Source organism: Nilaparvata lugens, chromosome 10, assembly GCF_014356525.2.
Source record: "Nilaparvata lugens isolate BPH chromosome 10, ASM1435652v1, whole genome shotgun sequence".
Lineage (NCBI taxonomy): Eukaryota > Metazoa > Arthropoda > Insecta > Hemiptera > Delphacidae > Nilaparvata > Nilaparvata lugens.
In genome coordinates, this window is record NC_052513.1 from 21813623 (window position 1) to 21830508 (window position 16886).

The 16886-nt window shown below is 33.8% G+C and overlaps 1 protein-coding gene across 1 annotated transcript; it reads right to left on the minus strand.

Moving 5' to 3' along the window:
* Positions 1–4277: 4277 nt before the first annotated feature.
* LOC111044838 lies at positions 4278–16705 on the minus strand. The gene is made up of 4 exons (XM_022330071.2): positions 16423–16705; positions 11801–11992; positions 9424–9579; positions 4278–5117 (listed from the first exon to the last, which is right to left on the minus strand). The coding sequence occupies exons 1-4, from the start codon at positions 16504–16506 to the stop codon at positions 5001–5003; spliced, it is 549 nt and encodes a 182-aa protein (XP_022185763.1). The 5' UTR covers positions 16507–16705; the 3' UTR covers positions 4278–5000.
* Positions 16706–16886: the final 181 nt, after the last annotated feature.

Consider the following 16886-nt stretch of genomic DNA (forward strand, 5'->3'; position numbering starts at 1 on the left):
AATTGATGGTCGTGCAGAGAAGCGAGCGAATGCTGCTTAGTGATTCTAAGAGTACCTTTTCCCAGTGAGAAGTATCCATGTTCCTGGACCGTAGGGCTAAACGGATTGTCTTCCAAATTATTCCATTGTAGCGTTCCACCTGTCCATTACCTTGAGGGTTGTAAGGTGTTGTGGAACTGGTAGCTACACCCTTGGACATTAAGTAATCTTTGACATCTTTTGATAGAAAACTGGTCCCTCTATCAGTGTGTATGTATGAAGGATAGCCGTATGTGGTGAATAAGTCATTGAGATTTTGAATTACTGTTTCTGATAATCGTATGTCATGAATCAGTTGTTTGAATTATTCTTAATCATCAGAAAGTTTGTTATTTTATCTCAGTTTATTTTAGTCAATAAAAGCCATTATTCTAGCTCTTCAATGGTCTCTATTTATTACTATTTTATTGACTAAAGTAAGTACCGGTAATCAAAATGCCAAAGAGAAAAACCCGGGATCGAAATAATGTTGAATCTCCATCACGGAATCAGGATAAGCCTACCGAATTATCTCGAAATGAACCTGTTGATACATCATTCAACTCGGAATCAATTGGGAAAATTCTCAAACCAAAATGTCTAAGTGTGGATCCAGATTCTCCTAGTACACCAATGGAATGGAGACACTGGAAAAGAATGCTGGATGCCTACTTGAAAGGAAACTATTACACTGAAGATACGAAATTGGATATCTTAGTTACCTTGCTGTCAGCTGAAAATTACAAATTGATAATAGATTGTACTACATTCGAGGAAAGTATCTCCATCCTTGAAGGCATATTTATCAAGAAGAAAAGCGAAATCTTTACAAGGTACCTTCTCTCTACAAGAAAACAAAAACAAGGTGAGTCCATCGATAATTTTTTCCTAAAACTGAAAGAACTCAGCCTAGAATGTAACTTTACAGCGATCTCTGCTACAGAGAATCGAGAAGAGCACATAAAAGAAGCATTGATTGCAGGTTTATATTCATCCGAAATTCGCCAATGAATTTTAGAAAGCCCAGATATGTCTTTGCATGAAACTCTTAATAAAGCAAAAGCTTTTGAGTCTGCAAAAGATCAATCACAATGCTACAATAAATCTAATACTCCATTTGAGCTTAATGCTTGCAAAGATACAGAAAAAACATCAAATCTAATTCCTAATAAAAAAAACACTTCAGACTCCTTATCAGCTGTTAGTATTAGTGGACAAGCTTTTTTTGTGGCAACAAAAAACATTCTCGACTATTTTGCCCAGCTAAAAACGAATTCTGCAAGAAGTGTGGAAAGAAGGGACACTTTGCTCGGGTATGTAACTCAAAATCTTACCGTATTAGAAAAAAAAGAGAGTTTAGTAATTCGATATTACTAACACCTTCAGTGCAAGCCGAAAAATGTCTTTCAAAGGTTATTATTCCTATTACCATAAACGGAACTGAAAGTCAAGCACTGATCGATACTGGAGCAACTGGCAACTTTATTGACGATACCTATGCAAAAAAACTGAATTTAGAAGTTATACCAGAGATAGGAAAAGTAACTTTAGGCTCAAAACGCTTCACACCACAAATCCGAGGCAAAGTTAACGTGAATTTAACAGTTCAGGGAGAAAGTTATACAAACACAACCTTAATGCTTATGCAAGACCTCTGTGATAATATTATTCTTGGGCACGAATTTATGAACAATTTCTCCAGTATAGAAATACCATTTGGAGGTAATAAGCCACCTCTTACTATTTGCGGAATAACTCAAGCAAAACCAGTCAATCGTGCTGCAGCATACAAGCAACAAGGGCCACCAATCACAACTATTATGCCAGTTGGAGCAATGAATAAGCAAAAAGGGGAAAGACAGCAGTGACCACCAATGACAACTATTATGCCAGTTGAAGAACCAGTCAAACGTGCTGCAGCATACAAGCAACAAGGGCCACCAATCACAACTATTATGCCAGTTGAAGAACCAGTCAAACGTGCTGCGGCATACAAGCAACAAGGGCCACCAATCACAACTATTATGCCAGTTGAACAATGGATAAGCAACAAGGGTTTAGACAGCAGGGACCACCAATCACAACTATTATGCCAGTTGAAGAACCAGTCAAACGTGCTGCTGCATACAAGCAACAAGGGTCACCAATCACAACTATTATGCCAGTTGAAGTAATGGATAAGCAACAAGGGTATAAACAGCAGAGACCACCAATGACAACTATTATGCCAGTTGAAGAACCAGTCAAACGTGCTGCAGCATACAAGCAACAAGGGCCACCAATCACAACTATTATGCCATGTGAAGTAATGGATAAGCAACAAGGGTATAGACAGCAGGGACCACCAATGACAACTATTATGCCAGTTGAAGAACCAGTCAAACGTGCTGCAGCATACAAGCAACAAGCATACAAACAACTATATATATATATATATATATATATATATATATATATATATATATATATATATAAATACTAGAAAAGTAATAAAAGAGGATTATTAAAATGGTGCATATGAAAAACAAGAAAAAGTATTATAGCTACTTGGAGAAAGAAAAGATTAATATTAATGTTAATAGTAATATTGATAAAACAAAATTTTCATTATTCAATAAGATCAATTATAATCACATAAGATAACAAAATATAACCCAAGTATTACATATGGTCAATTCTAAAGAGAAGTGATGAAAGAACTATAGAAAACAAGGGAGCAAAAGGGAAGTGGAAAAAATCTTAAAGTTAGTGGAAAAAGGGTGACCATTGAGAGAACAAAGAAAAGGCCATTGTGAACCAGAGTAAATTAAGAGCAACAGGTCTATATTACCCTTCAATTGAAGAATGGTGATATTTTCCTCTTGAAGCTACATTTAGACAAGGAGAAGAGATCCACATGACCATCACAGCAGAAGAATACACGAGGAATACGATTCATTGGTGAGTAATAATGACCAACCGTGTTACAGATTGAAAACTCTTGCCGATTACAATTATTGAAGACAGGAACCCTGAATTTCAGCCTTGTCAACAGATTAGGACTGCTCACGGAACCGTTCACAAGACAATAGAGGAATAAACAAGAAAGTACCTTCCGTCTGGATGCCAAAGTCTCAAAGCCAAACATGCTGCGCAACACACCAGTTGGAAACCCCAAACGACAAGGACGATTCTGTTTTATATGAAATAACAATCTCAAAAATTTATTCTGGACAATTTGAATCTCATGTATCAGACCCATCTGATGGGGTTCTCAAACCACCGCGCAATATTCAAGCAAGCTCCGAACAAGGCTAGGAAAGAGAGCCATCAAGGCTTCAACATCTCTAAACCCAGCCGTAGATATCATGATGAAACCTAGCATCCTATTAGCCCTACCAACCAAAGAATGGACAGGGGCGCAAAACTCAGAGAAGAATCAAACAATACACACAGATCCTTGAAACTATCGACTCCAGAGAGTTGAAAGCCGTTAATTGTATAGTTGAAAATAGGATAATTCAGCTTACGAGTGAAGACCATAAATTCACATTTGCCAACATTGAGATCGAGGCTGTTATCCGTGCACCACCCCGAGACAAAATCCAGGTCACTTTGCAGCAGAACAGAATCATTATGGCAATCAATTCTCCTGTAGATTTTCAAGTCATCAGCAAACATCAAACAATATAGGACAAGTTCAATGAAATGATAAAGTAAGGAATATTTTATTAAAAATACTTTATTATAACAAATTTCAAGTAATCTATATAAATAAAAAACGAGCCTCAAATTTTGACATTCAATAACTTTTTTATGTTTGCACCGAATTTGATGATTTTTTTAGTTGTGTTCGTTATGTTCAGGACCAGGTTTATAGCCTATCAAATTTATAATCCGAATTCAGGACTCTTTCCTACGGCCCTTCAAAGTTTACATGTAATCCTTATGGGACAAAATTTGTGAGCTGGCCACACACAGAAATAAAAATCAGAGGTTATAATCATTACGTCATCCAACAGCCGTCGGTAGATAGTAGAAAAGAGCGTGTGCTGCTCCATAATCGTGCATGTATTTTATTCTAAACGGCCCGACTAAAACAAAATGACTGTTCTGTGTGTAACCATCCAGCAGTGCGGCATCAGGTTAAAGACTTACATGCTCTGAAGACATTGCTTTGTTTCGAATATTTGTTGTGCTGTCTTCGGTGTTTAGAATTAATTGATTTTTAGCAAATTATTACTAGATAGACATCGATAGTAAAATATATATATCGATCAGCGGATCACGTGTTTTTGATTATAAGAATTTTCATTGAATTTTATTTAATATTCTGTACTGTCGATAGATTTTGTACTGGTAGCCTTTTTATACGGTAGTTTGGAGTTGAAGTGTAGTTGATTGGCTGGGTAGTTTGGAGTTGAAGTGTAGTTGATTGGCTGTAGATGATGATTCCTTAGAAGATCTATACAAATAATATTATCAGTCCCCTACCATTGAGAAACTGTAAAATGTTGGGGAAAAATGATTCACCTCATGAAAGAGAGTTGTTCCTATTGCATCATTAATTACTGAAGAATGACAGAATAATTTCCATTTTTTTTTAATTCAACACTGTACTGATATATATTACTACTAATTGATTGAGAAGAATATGTCTTCGGAATAATAAATGCTGCAAGACTAAGCACATAGGAAGTCTGTATTGAGATGTAAATGAAAAAAAAAATGATTGTTAGATAAATTTCATGATTCATCAAATAAAGTCAAGTGTGACATGAGATACATTGACTTTTTGGCGGTAAGAAGTTCGCCGGGCCAGCTAGTTCTACATAAATATAAATAAAAATGTACTTACATCTACGTATCGAACGACCAACTTTTCTTTGTTTTGTACATATGTAACAATGATACACACTGAGGTAAAATAATACAAAAATAAAAATCCGTGCTCAATTGTTTGGATAATGTCTGAAAATGCTAATTAAGCATTCATCTACTTTCTATTGAATTGAAGGAAATTGTATAACAAGAGGTAGACCAAACTGATTAAGGCATGTGAGTTTCACAAGTGATAGTATTTTCCGGCACATCATTTCGGTATCTTCTCCATCTTCAATCTAAAAAACAAATCAGAATAGAAAAGAGTGAATTTAAAAAAAAGGATCTATCAATCAATGAAACAGGAGGAATTTTCTCAAAAAAGAAAATTCATTTCAAATTTTTAATAGGTTGTATCTTATCGAAATTGTTAATTTTTTTAAACATGAAAATTTGTTTGTTATAAAAAATTATCAATTAATAGTCCAGGCAATGAATGCTCAAAAAAGGGTATAGAGGGAAAAGTTTGGAAGACAATTTTTGACCCCGCAGTTCTGTTTGGGGTAGTGAGGAGGTAAACATATCAAAAGTCCCCACCCCTACCCACTGTGCTAAGTGAGAGGGGTGGGTGAAAGGTACCATTTTTGGGTTTCTCGCATATAACTCGAAAGTTATGAATTTTACATACATGAACATTCTATAAGAAATTAAAGCTTACATATTTCCTACAATATTGATCCAACAACTTTTTCTATATCTCTCTCACTTTTCAAGATATCCGCTCTAAAAGATGTGACATTTTTGAAAGAACACATTTTCCTTCGATTTTTTGCTATTATAACTCTTTTAATATCGATGGGATTAGCAATCCATGCTAATCATGAGCTTATAGAGCATCAAATTCTCTTCAATTTTATGTATAATTTTACAAGTTTACGCACATCCCCACGACTGTTGCAGCAGCTTCAGTGTTGAGTGTGAGATCTTCAGTTATGCAAAAATAGACCAATTGATAAAGGAATTTGTAGAGTATGTTTTGAACACAATTTTTGACTTCGCAGCTTTGTTTGGACCAGTTAGGGGGTGAACATATCAAAAGTCCCTATCCCTACCCCTTGTGCTAAAGGGATGAGGGTGTTTTAAAAGTTGCATTTTTCAATGTTTTGCTTACTCGCTCATATCTTGAGAAAAATGCGTTCAACCGACGTGAATAACTATTCAAAAATAAAACTTGATAAATTCTCTACAATATTTGTTCTGTGGTGATTTGTGATATCTCCAACAGTTTTCGAGATATACGCTCTTAAAAGTATAAAATTGTTAAAATAGCAGCTTTTAATCCTATTTTTTGATGTTTCAGGGCCTACAACTCTCAACAATGCATCGTAAAAATGAATGCTCATCGTAGATTTGTAGAGCTTTGTTTTCTCTTCAATTTGATGCATTATTTCACTACTTAATGTTTTCCTTCCATTGTTATAGCAGATTCGATGTTGGTTGTGAAATTTTCAACTCTGCAACAAGTGTCAACTTAGCAGTTCCACACCTTCAATAGACGGGCTAGAGATGCGTATTTTTGCTATATTTACATCCCAACTAGTCTTCATTAACACTTTGACTGCGCGTGAGTCCACAGAGGACTCACATTGTATTGAACCTACCGGCCGCGTGAATCCAAGGTGGACTCACAGGCACTTCTTTCAGAAAAGGCCGTGTGATGTCGCAGTGGCTTCACATTTCCTATGCATTTCAATACTATTCGAAAGTGCATGGCCAGTAGGTACTAAAACTGCCATGGCCTGTTCATATGAGTGTTTGTTCTATTTTTATTTTGCATAAAAGTAAAAATCCATCACAATTCCTTTTAAACCTTTGAAATAATATTTTTCCATTTATTTCATTTCTAATTCGAACATTTCTAATTCCACATGAAATCAGCTGTTTCTTTTTAGCTTCAATAACATATTTTTGTTTCACAAGGAGTTGCTATCAACAAGAAGCTTATTCCTTCTGTATTGATAACCTATTTTCAATAACATTATTGAAACGTGTTTCTATGAAGTTTGTTAGTGGTGATTGTGATGGTGAAAAGTTTCTGAAATGGCAAGTGACTATCAATCCGAGCAAGTTTGTATAAATAAACTTTTACAGGACTTATTATCTAATGAAGAGTCGGATTATATTCAAGAGTTAGATGATACTTATTTGTCTGATGAATACAAACCTAGTGAAAATAGTGATGACTCCAGTGAAGAACAACCTCAACAAAAAAAAAAAAAAAAAAAAATGTCAGAAATTCCAATGTAGGCGAACCAGTTGCTTCTACAAGTGCATTCCACCAATAAATTCTTCAATAACTAATACAATTGAAAGAGTGATAAGTGAATTCCTGATTTCCGATAGTGATTGTTTTTTCAAGATAAATACACTTTATTATGTGTGAATTAATATTTTAATATTATTAGAAAAGATTCAAACATTTGAGTATTGTTTATTTCTTCACAAGACCTGAAAAATGATTAGGAAAGTGTGGTGACACGTTGATCTCACGCGGCTCATGTGGTCTCCAGGACCACTTATGGCCGCGTGAGACCAATGCGTCACCACAATTTAAAATTGAAATAACAGCTTCAATTTTAGTGCAAAACTATTTTGGACTAAATATTTGTTTAGTATATACATAATTTTGAAATAATATAAGAAAAAAGTTGGTTGGCCAGAATGGAAGTTTTTTCTCAAGTATAGGTGGCAGTCAAAGTGTTCTACAAAGTAAAAATTGTGTACCAGATGTTCCAGACTTAAATTTCATTGACAAGTGATGAATTGTTACAAAATTAAAATTTTTAAACCAGTCTCATCCCTTTAGCACAAGGGGTAGGGATAGGGACTTTTGATATGTTCACCCTCTAACTGGTCCCAACAAAGCTGCGAAGTCAAAAATTGTGTTCAAAACATACTCTCCAAATTCCTTTATCAATTGGTCTATTTTTGCATAACTGAAGATGTGCGTATGACGCATAACTGAACATGTGAGGATGTGCGTAAACTTGTGAAATTATACATAAAATTGAAGAGATTTTGATGCTCTATAAGCTCATGATCAGCATGGATTTTTCCCATCGATATTAAAAAAGTTATAAGAGCAAAAATAGCAAAAAGTCGAAGGAAAATGTGTTTTTTCAAAAATGTCACATCTTTTAGAGCGGATATCTTCTTGAAAAGTGAGAGATATAGAAGTTGAATAGAGAGAGATAGATATTGGATCAATATTGTAAGAAATTATTTAAGCTTTAATTTCTTATAGAATATTCATGTCTGTAAAATTCATAACTTTCGAGTTATATGCGAGAAACCAAAAAAATGGTACCTTTCAACCACCCCAACACACTTAGCACAGGGGGTAGGGGTGGGGACTTTTGATATGTTTACCTCCTCACAACCCTAAACAGAACTGCGGGGTCAAAAATTGTCTTCCAAACTTTTCCCTCTATAACACTTTGTTAACTGGGCTATAACTGCTATTGCAGTTAAAAAAGTGAAAGCAAATCAGTTTTGAAGACAATGTCATATAATATTGCAGCTTTTTTGTCCACTGTTGAGCAAACGCACATAGCAACAGACAGAACAAAAATCCCTCCCTGGTGTTCAATTGTTGCAACGCACACAGACTTCCGTCTTTATTATGCATGCTCATTAGAACCTTTTAGGATATTGGGACCTATCATCTTAACCTTTCCTAGAAAAAAGCTCATTTTCTCAAATATAGGATATTGAACCAGAAATTGATTGAGAAATAAAATTTGTTTCAGACTCAAAAAGAATGCAGTACACATTGAAATGAACTACTCTCATGAGTAATTTTGTTTTTAGCTACTTTATCCAGTGCAACCCAGCCAATTCGTTTTCTTACCAGATATCATAAAAACATACTGACTTCACTGACTTCACATAGGCTACTACTAACTGGAATATTATTAATAGTGAGATTCACTCGAAACTGTCAGCATTGGTTGAATAGAGAGCATTATTTTTATAAGCAATGCTGACTTTTTGAAGTGAGTCTCACTAGAGACTAAAATTTAAAATTTTTAGTTTAGTCATTAGTTTTGAAGTGTAAATTGGACTTCTTTAAGTGAAAAGTCAAATCTAACCTCATTCTTTTTTGAAAGTGTAATTTGTAAAAATTTGGGAGAAGACAGTTTTGGGCTATGCCTGTTGTCTTCTCCCAATCATATATTAATTATGATTTTTGATTGACAATGAAATAAATAAATATAGTGACGGCATGTTTATACCATAGATTTTTCCTATTGTATTCTTATACAACTTCAAAGTGAAAAAGCACTCACATTCTTTGGTGTGGCGACGACCGTGTTTCGTGCTGGTATTGCACATACAGCTGTTTGGCTTGAGTATGTGCAACACCAGCACGAAACGGTCGTCGCCACACCAAAGAATGTGAGTGTTTTTTCACTTTGAATTTATATAAGAATACAATAGTAATAATTGCAGTGAAAACAAGATGGATAACCAACAACGAACATAGATTTTTCGCTTACTTACTGCAAGATCTATACATGACATGATTCATACATGATTACTTACTGCAAGATCTCCGAAAATAGTTGCAGGAGAATACTTTTTGTTGAGCAGCTGGATGGGTTCGATGATGTCGGCAGGGATGGTATGACACGTGTCGATGGCGAGGCAGAGGCGGCCGCATATGTACACTGTATCCAACAGTGCAATGTTTCTCTCTACCTGTTGGTCACAATATGAAAATAATACTTATTATTATTTTATAGGGTTAATATTACTGTGGCATATTTGTGATAAGCAACTGCAACTGGAATAGATAAATCCCTTCAACCACAAATATGTCCAAATAGTAATATTAAAACTAGTACTGAGGTACTACAAAATATTATTTGATGAAACGTTTTTCTCGAAGATTTAATTTTGGTTAAAGACACCTAAACTCAAGACATGCTGGCACATATGTATGGTATGTATCTAAAGTACCGTTCACCTCTAACTGATAGCATTGATGCTATTTACAAATAGGGCTTAATTTAATTTTATTTAATCCTTTATTCTTAGTAATTTATAAGATTTTGCATTTTTTCAGTTCTGGATTTTTTGTATGTAAATTGATTTGTAATATTGCTTTGGCAAAAAAAACTGATTTTATTTGATTTTTTGACGGTATGCACCGGTACGTCAAACCTCTGGAAGATAATAAAGAAGTAATATAAATATTTTATTGAAAATATGGAAAAATGATGGTAAAAATACACAACCCCCAGACACCCCTTTGGTTGCCCCCTCCTTACCAGAACCTTCTTGTTGATGTCAATCCAGATCGCAACACGACATCTCATTTGTATACCTTGCAGTTTCCTATCCATCGCACTGCAAGATACAATTCTTCGTTTGTGGTCACTGCTGCAAGACTTTGGAATGCTATTCCTGAACATGTCATTTTTTCTGTTTCACTAAGCGTTTTCAAGAGGAGACTTTTCAAATTACTTTTGGAGGGCAATGAGTAGTTTTTTTTTCTCTACAGTATTTTATTTCATTTTTTTTTGAGTTGGGTTTTCTTTGAGCGCGCGTGTGTGTGTGTGTATGTATATCCGTTAAGAACATTTGAGTTATTCTATTTACTTAGTATTGATAGAATTTCATGTGTATTCTCATTTCTATTCTGTGAACAAATAGGTTCTACTCTTTGTTTCTAAAAGTTATACACTCATCTACATATTTATTTTCTGTTCTGAATATGTTAATTGTTCATTTGTTTTCATTATAATGTAGTGCTAGTATGCAATGGGTCTTGGAAGACCTGGCAATACATTGTCATTTGTGATGAAGAATCAATAAAGAACCTTTAATTATACAAATTGAGCACTGTTTATAAGCAAAACTGAAATTTGAAGTGAATCTCATAATAGTAAGACCTATACCGTACTATAGGACGGCTAGCTAGTTCTTCTTATTGATAAATTGATATCGCGAGTCTTATATGCTGGTAATGATCGAGACTGATATCATGAACCGTGAAAGTGATTAAAGCACTAAGACCCGATTGCACAGCAGGCGGTTAAATTTTAACCATGATTAATTTCACAAGAACCAATCAGAGAAGGCTATTTCGAAAAATAGGCTTGTCAAGTTCTCATAAATTTAATCACGATTAAAATTTAACCGGCTTTTGTGCAACCGGCACTTAATTGTTATTTTATGGTGAGTTTTCTTCACTATTTACTAACATTTATACATTATCACATCTTTTGAAATAAATATATAAATAAATGTCAACAACAAAGTGAGTTTATTTAAATTTTGTCGATTTGTAGAAACACTCAATTCCTTCTCTTTGTTCATTTTTTCTGCCTGATTGTACCAATCATATAATTTTTTCAGAACAATAACTTATCATATTGTTTGAAACGTTCTTTTCGAAAATTTCGTGTCTCTCGAGTGCCGTATCTTTCCAGTTACCTGGAATCTCGCATTTTCATTATTCAGTTTTTGATTGAGTAGACATCTATTTTCATTAATCTACTCGGTAGTATTAATATTTTTTATAAAATAGCATTATAGTACTCTTTTTATGAAACTTTAGCCCTGAATACATACATTTTAAGAATTTTTTTATTCACTTGAATATATTATTTTTTAGTTTATTGTTATTATTGAAGAGAAATAAAATATTTATTTTGTCAGACCAGTGTCATTCATTTTGTTTATTCGGGAATAGAATGAAATTTCCCAATATTTATGAATTTGAAATTATTAAAAAATATTATAAGGGTAACTACAAGTAATTTTCTATAATTGTTGAAATTATTCATCTACAAAAGCTGGAAAGGTGATTCATCATAACAAATAGTGACCAAATACAGTCACAATCGTTACAGTTTAGTAAAATCTACAAACACATTCCAACTACATTGCGAAGAAAAATGTTACTAAAACTTACCTCCTCTAGCCATCTGTCCATGACTGGATTGACAAAGAGAACAACATAGTCAATATGACCGTCAACATCTAATTTCAAGAATTCTGAGATAGTTTCACAAACGTTGATCTGAAACTGGACATTGAACTCATCACTGCTAACTGCCAGTAACCTCTGCAGGAATTTCAGAACTCCAGATCCAGAAGATACAAGCTAAAAAAACAAAACGAGTGTTATAGTTTTAAAATGCGGTGAGGAAAATCCTAACCTTATATTAAACATAATCCTAACCATAAATTTTAAACAATGAAAAGTATAATTTTTTTCAAGTGTTTCTAGAAATCTGAACAGTATATTAGGGCTGTCTGAAGATTTATAGTCACAATAAAGTAACATTATTAATGTAACATTAATTTTATTATTTTCAAGCTACCAATACAGTAAAACTCCACCCCTACGATAATGTATTAAATTTTTAATTTTTAACAATTGCTAATGATTTCAGGTAAAGCTATTCTTGAAGAAAATAATGTATACAAACATGTTGGTGAGCGTCTATGGGAGGATTTATGAACAATTTTTTGTTCGGTGAGGCAAGATTACGATTATTTTATTGCAATTAGTGTTGGATTTTCTTTTCTATTGACAAAAGTTCAATAACATTTGAAAATATTTCTGATTTGGGTACATCTAATTTTCAATAATGAAATAAAATTGAAAAGTGCATGGATTTTTATTTGTGAATTATTAGTAATGATCTTGTGCTTGAATGTTTTTTTCATAGATGTAAGAATACTTCGTTGCTTTAGAGTTTATTATTATACTAGCCGGCAGGCTCGCTTCTCTTGCCTTAATCGCCTAGCCATGTGGCTCCGCCCCCTGGACCCCCGCTGAATCATCCAGAAATAGCTTGAGCAGGCTCGCTTCGCTCGTCTGCATTTTTTAATTTGAGCTAGCTTCCTTCCGTCAAAAAGTCAAAAGAGACTTTCAGGCTCGATTCAATCACCAGTTTGCAAGAATTTTTATCGTTATCAGAATTAATAAATATTACCTTATTATTAGAAACTTGGTTAAGATATAATGAGAATTGTTGTATTTCAGTCTAATGTAGTTCTTCGGAATTTGAATCAGGAATGATGTGGACTTAACAAACATCCATATATAATTTTCTTAAGTATGGACTGAGATACTAGAGAAATGTAGAAAAATGCATTGAGAACTGAATGAACATGTGAAAGACAACCCTCCAATTTAGCCCCACCATTACTTAAGCTAAGCCTGAGTACACTTTAGTGATAAAACTTTCAAATTCATTTGTTCCTGAAAACCTTGGAAAAACTTACTCAAGAAAAATATTAGATCGACCTGTGTACCAAACTTGAACAATTTGTGACTATAAGATGAAGAAAACGCTGAAACCTTTAAAAAAACGCCAATTTTGAGCGTATCTCTGGCGAAATATTGGTGTTCTCTCAGCATAAGATATTTGGACCCTAGCTGATACTCTGTACCTAATTTTAACGTCTTCTGTCAGTTTGGTCTTGTGAAAGCAGTGAAAACACATATTTCGGGCGTATCTTTGGCCGTAGCCTATTTCAAACCCCTTCTGATACAACATTTTTTCACCTCAGCTAAGGTTACAACCACACTGGAAGCGGAGCGGAGCGTGGCGTGGCGTGGTCAGAGCGTTTATGATACAGGAAGCGTCTGAGCGTCAAACGCCTAGAAAATAGCGTTGTCTAGTTTGCATGGATATTATTCTGTGAGAATAATTACTTAAAGTGTTGGATATTAGCTAAGCCTGCTAGGACAGAGTGGGTTTATGAAATTCAATCTAAATCGTCGACTATTTGTTGAATATCACCATCTGTTTAATGTGACAAGAAAGCATGAGTCCAGATTTTTTGAGTAGCCTTCATGCTGTCAACTTCAACCTTTAATTATATTTTGATGAGAGTGAAGCCTGATTTTGAAAAGCAAGTCCACTTTGGATGAATCCAATATCTGCTGAAGAAAGTCTTCTAATTAAAAAATAATTACAAAGTTTAAAAGTTTGTGTTTCTACAATGGTTCAATTTTTTTTAAATAACTCAATATTCTTTGTTACAAATTTTTATTTTGGACTACAGTTTTATAAAAATTGTACACGTGAAATTCTAACCATATTATCTTGGACTTTGTCACCTATAAATTTGGAAGAAAAGTACTACCTTATTATTTTATCTACCAATGCTATTACATAAGTGTCATTTTCATTGTAAATGAATAAATAACACTAAGGTAACCATATCTCATAGAAATATGAAAGAAATGGATTAGAATAGCTTTACTTTTGATTTCAAAGTGCAATAGGTGAATGTTCTCCTATGAATAATCAAATAATACACATTACAGGGGGTACTTGTAATAAAAATATAAAGAAAAATAAAAATATGTTGTGATAAAAATAATTCAAAAAGGGTACGGTACTGAGATTTTTATTACTTTCCTTGCCCTATTACCATAGTAACTATTTCCTTAACTGTTAAGGAAAGTATTGCTTTCCGAAAAAAATTAAGGTACCCCAATTTCTAAATTTCTATACGTTTCAAGGTCCCCTGAGTCCGAAAAAGTGGTTTTTGGGTATTGGTCTGTATATGTGTGTGTGTACACGATACCTCATCTCCCAGTTAACGGAATGACTTGAAATTTGGAACGTAAGGTCCTAACACTATAAGGATCCGACACGAACAATTTCGATCAAATGTAATCCAAGATGGCGGCTAAAATGGCGAAAATGTTGTCAAAAACAGGGTTTTTCGCGATTTTCTCGAAAGCGGCTCCAACGATTTTGATCAAATTTAAACCTGGAATAGTCATTGATAAGCTCTATCAACTGCAACAAGTCCCATATCTGTAAAATTTCAGGAGCTTTGCCCCATCTATGCAAAGTTTGATTTTAGATTCTCAATTCAGCCTCCCTATACAATTTAAACGAAAAATTTCAAGTGGAAAAGATTGAGCATGAAAATCTCTGCAATTAATGTCCAGTAACATTTCCACCTAGAATTGAAAATAAGCTTGAAATCCGAGAAAATGTGATTACAAAAATTGCAAACTGTTGGCAACTGTTGGTTCAATTAAATCATTCACTACGAAGAGATAGCAGATATAATGTGTTTCCAGCGTTATTGACCTATCACCAGCTGTCTCATATCTTTGAATAGTAGACTTGAGATGCGCGAGTACACTAGCGTCAGGTGATCAATTTTCTTAACGGCAAGGAAAGTTGTGTGAGTGTGCCACACCAGATTTTTTTTCTTCATATTTTTTTTACATTACAGGGGGATTTGGGAAAACATTAAATCAATATAGTAGTGTACTAGATGGTGGGAGAATGTAGTAGAACAAGTGCATTATTATGTACAAGAGTAGACCACTAGTATGTACATTAGTAGGGCACTCGCATGTTGACGCTATGACACTCCGCTTGTAGACGCTCCAAAAAACAAACCAGCTTGTTCCAAAACTTGACGCCAAGCTCTGCTCTGCGAGTAGACGCTTCCAGTGTGTTTTAGCTCATTACTTAACATGATATTGTTCACGACGCTCCTTGACGCCACGCCACGCTCCTCTCCGTTCCGCTTTCAGTGTGGTTGTACCCTAAACCTGTGTACCAAATTTGAATAAATATTTTCTTTCATTTATTAAAAAAGTAAAACCTACAGAAAAACGCCGATTTTGAGCGGATCTCTGGCGTTATTTCAAAACACCTCCAATATAACATTTTTACACCTTGCTCCTGGACAAAATAAATAAAGGGAACTTTATGTTTTTATAATGTGTTTTTAATAACTTTTATAAGCAGCCCATGCAAATAAAATAATTATGAATGAATATTCAAAATAGAATACATGAATATAATGAAATACAAAATGAGTTTAATAATGTAATGATTTAATGAAATCAATAATAAATTTTAAATTTAGTAAAAAATCAATTAATTATTCTTGAAAACATATTTCTTATTGCTTTTGGCCATCATCAATAAATCATTGTTACTGGTGAAGAGTTGCAAAGAATCTTTGCAATCAACATTCAAATTGAAATAATCATTAGGTAGTTCATTTCAAAGATGCTATGAGATTCAAAGATGCTATGCTATCATCTCTCCACTCATCGCCGAAAAATCCCTTTCCACAAATGCTGAAGTGGCAGGAATAGAGAGTAAATATGAAACCACTTTATACAAATTCTTGAAATCATCAGCAGTTCCATTCCATTTGTTACCTGCTACCTGTTACTTTCTATCAGTAAAAATGTATATTTATTTGAAATTTGACAGTCTCCGCCAATCTAATAACCTAAAATGTTTTGATTTCCTTGTACTTTATTGAGCAAAATAAAGTATTTTTGCGTACTTTATCTTGCTTACAAAGTATAATGTACAAGACCTCCAAATAAAGTACAATACTTTATTTATTTCAATATATAGTACGGGTGGCAACCCCAAATCGGACCGTCGTGAAGACATTGGAAGTAAGCAAGTCTTTTTAGGCAAACTAAGATAACACGGAACAATAGTTAACTCAAGGAAAATTATTATTGTAACAGAAGAAATTTATTCAAAATTATGGAGCTATAAAAAATAACTTTAAACTTACCAATATTGTACATTTTTCTTGTTTATCTTGCAAGTCAGAACGTCTTCCAAACTTCAAAATTGGAGTATCTGCATTGGAACCCATTTTATGGATGTAAAAGTGCAGCTATAAATCCAAACTTTTGAATATAATAATAATGTTGATATTTTTTTCTGTCGTTGATTTCAAAATTCAAAGTGGTAAATAATTTTTTTCCTCCATCAATCCACTGCTGATTGCAAATCAAAGTGAGGTTAACTCATAGGATTCAAAAAAGACGCTGATGTCAATGCTGACTTTATATTACTCGCTTTTTAAACCGACATTCAAATTGGATTGATTTGTATTTGAACATTTCTTATTTAATATCAAATCTATTCAACAAATAAATATGAATAAAATTGATTTGTACATTTTTAATAGAATATTTCTAATATTTATTCATATTTTTTTCAAATTTCACAATGCTGTGAAATGGAATTGAG

Coding starts and splice junctions, on each gene's coding strand:
- LOC111044838 (XM_022330071.2), bottom strand. CDS start 16,506: ATGGGTTCCAATGCAGATACTCCAATTTTGAAGTTTGGAAGACGTTCT. Junction 11,993..16,422: donor AAGAAAAATGTACAATATTG/GTAAGTTTAAAG, acceptor TTGTTTTTTTAG/CTTGTATCTTCTGGATCTGG. Junction 9,580..11,800: donor TGGACAGATGGCTAGAGGAG/GTAAGTTTTAGT, acceptor TGTGACCAACAG/GTAGAGAGAAACATTGCACT.